General features: G+C 58.2%; 1 protein-coding gene across 1 annotated transcript; it reads right to left on the minus strand.

Annotated features, from left to right (window-relative positions):
* Positions 1-323: 323 nt before the first annotated feature.
* LOC124678699 (WRKY transcription factor 22-like) lies at positions 324-1,916 on the minus strand. Its single transcript, XM_047214572.1, has 3 exons — positions 1,394-1,916; positions 1,183-1,296; positions 324-1,070 (listed from the first exon to the last, which is right to left on the minus strand). The coding sequence occupies exons 1-3, from the start codon at positions 1,828-1,830 to the stop codon at positions 590-592; spliced, it is 1,032 nt and encodes a 343-aa protein (XP_047070528.1). The 5' UTR covers positions 1,831-1,916; the 3' UTR covers positions 324-589.
* Positions 1,917-2,278: the final 362 nt, after the last annotated feature.

The raw sequence follows: 2,278 nt of genomic DNA on the forward strand, positions 1-2,278 counted from the left end.
CAAAGCACCAGCTAGCATTGCACCATCCACACAGACCACACAAACAAATTCTGGCATCAGAATGAAATGAAAGTGCAATCAAAAGGCAGTATCAAGCACTAGAGATACTCCATATCATATTTGTAGGTTGAGATCTCGATGCTGGAAACAAAAGGTCAAGATTGCCGTTAAGGGGTTATCATCTTTTCAAGATCACGCAGGACAAGCTACATTCAGAAAGGAAGTTGTTGCGCAGAGAAAGGAAGAACCGGGAAGAGCCACCCATACACGGAGCATATCTTCTTTAGTTCTTCCCTTTTCTTTCATCTATCTGCTATGGTTGGTTGGTTCATCATCTGCCACTTTCTATATACAACTGTATAAATCAGACATCTAAGGAAAAGAGATGCAAAGTTTCATCCATACCTAAAAAAGGAGCAGCAAAAATAAGGAGAGAGACAGAGATTGTTTTGAGCCGGAGAGGAAGAATGATGAAGAAGCTCTGACTACCAATGCTAAAAACTACTCCCTCTAAACTGTAGTGGTGGATCAGATGCTCTCTTCATCTTTCTTCCCATCCCCTCCTCTACGAGAAGCCAAGATCAGCAGGTCAACTCCCGGCGTCGCCCGCAGCCCCAGTGGCCATCTCTGTCCAGGGCGAGCCCAAGAAGGGCTCGTCGACGTCGAAGAGCGAGGACAGCGGCGTGGCGGCGTTGTCGCTTTCGCCGCTGAGGAAGAGGAGGTCGTCCTCGCCGGCCATCTCCATGTCCTCGACGAGCAGCTCGTCCTCGTCCTCGGAGGAGGACGACGCGCGCAGCGGCGTGGTGGGCGAGAGGCCCGCGGACGTCGAGGGGTGCGCCTCGCCCGCCGCCACGACCGACGGCGGCGGAGGCCGGGGCCGCGCGGAGGAGGAGGAGGACGTGGCGGGGAACTTGTGGCGGCTGGTGCCGGCGAGCGAGTTGCGGTGCGTGGGCGCGGCGTGGTTGTGGTCGCCCGTGAAGGTGAGGATGAAGGTGTTGGGGTCGGCCCGGCTGCGCTCCAGCTGCTTCCGCGCCGGGCAGCCCTTGGCGGTGCTGCACCGGTAGTACCCCCTGTTCGAGAAGAGAAGAAAACAGAGCGGAACAGAGTGAGGTTTTGCTTGTGGAAGCTGCACGGCAGAGGAGCAGAGACGGGAGGTTTGGCAGGCAGGAGGAAAAACGGTACCTTGGGTAGGGGGAGCCCTTGATGGGTTTCTGGCCGTACTTGCGCCACGCCCAGACGTCGGAGGACACGGCGTCCGCCGCGACGTGGCACACCACCTTCTTCTGCTGGTTCTTCCTGCGCGCGCGCGATGGAATCTCAGGACGTGTTTACGGAAGGTGAAATGATTGCCATTTCGGTGCAGGAATTAAGGCGAGGTGTGTGTGTGCTGTACCTTCTCTTGGATCTCGGCACGCCGCCGGAAGCCTGCCGCCCGCTAGGCTGCGCCCTCGGCGCCGGAGCAGCAGCAGCTGTCTGGAGCGGCACCTCCGCCGGTGCCATCATCGCCTGCTGCTGCTGTTGCTGCTTTGGCGGTGGCGGCGGAGGAGGAGACACGGGCAGCTGCTGCGGCGGAAGAGGTGGAGGCAGCTGCGGCGGAGAAGGTGGGGCGCAGAAGGCCTTGAGCAGCTCGTCGGCGTCCTGTCCGAACCCGGCGCCGAGGTCCGGAAAGCACCAGCCGGCGTCGACCGGCTGCTCTTTTACAGGCGGCGGCGGCAGGAACGTGGCGAAGGGGTCGTGCCGCCGCGGCGTCGGCGGGGACAGGGCGCGACGGCAGCCGAAGCGCACGACGGCGTGCAGGTCCCAGTTGTTGGCACAGTGCTCCTCCTCCATTGGGGTGGACCGGAGAGCGCAGCGCAGTGGTTGGGTTGTGGAAAGGTTTGCAGGATGAAGAGAGGGAGCGAGGAGGAGGAGGAGATAAGGGGGAGGCGCTGACTTTGGGTAGTATATTGATTGTTTTGGAAGGGGGGGACGACTAGGGGCAAGAGTAAAAGGAGAGAGAAACGGTGGGCATTGGATCCCTCCTAAAAAGGGGTGACTGCTACGGCTCTATGCGCCCAGCTCTTTTGTTTTTCTTCTTCTTGCTGGGATTTTTCTCCTTCTTTTTGTTCTTGGGGTTTGTGATTTTTTTCTTCTTCTTTTTGTTCTTGGGGCTTGTGGTTTTTTATAGCGCCGGCGTGGGGCAGTGTCCCCACTTGAGTTTCTAGCATGTCAAATGGGAGAGAAAGATGGGGTTGGGAGCATGGAGGAGGCGCCGTGCTGCTTTGGTTGTTTGGCACAT

This window comes from Lolium rigidum, chromosome 1, assembly GCF_022539505.1.
Source record: "Lolium rigidum isolate FL_2022 chromosome 1, APGP_CSIRO_Lrig_0.1, whole genome shotgun sequence".
NCBI classification, from domain to species: Eukaryota; Viridiplantae; Streptophyta; class Magnoliopsida; order Poales; family Poaceae; genus Lolium; species Lolium rigidum.

Bases quoted from the DNA above. Each gene is read 5' to 3' on its own strand.
- LOC124678699 (XM_047214572.1), bottom strand. From the start codon at position 1,830: ATGGAGGAGGAGCACTGTGCCAACAACTGGGACCTGCACGCCGTCGTG. The intron at 1,297-1,393 runs GTACAGCACACA...GCGCGCGCGCAG, and splicing joins GTGCCGAGATCCAAGAGAAG to GAAGAACCAGCAGAAGAAGG. The intron at 1,071-1,182 runs GTACCGTTTTTC...CTTCTCGAACAG, and splicing joins AAGGGCTCCCCCTACCCAAG to GGGGTACTACCGGTGCAGCA.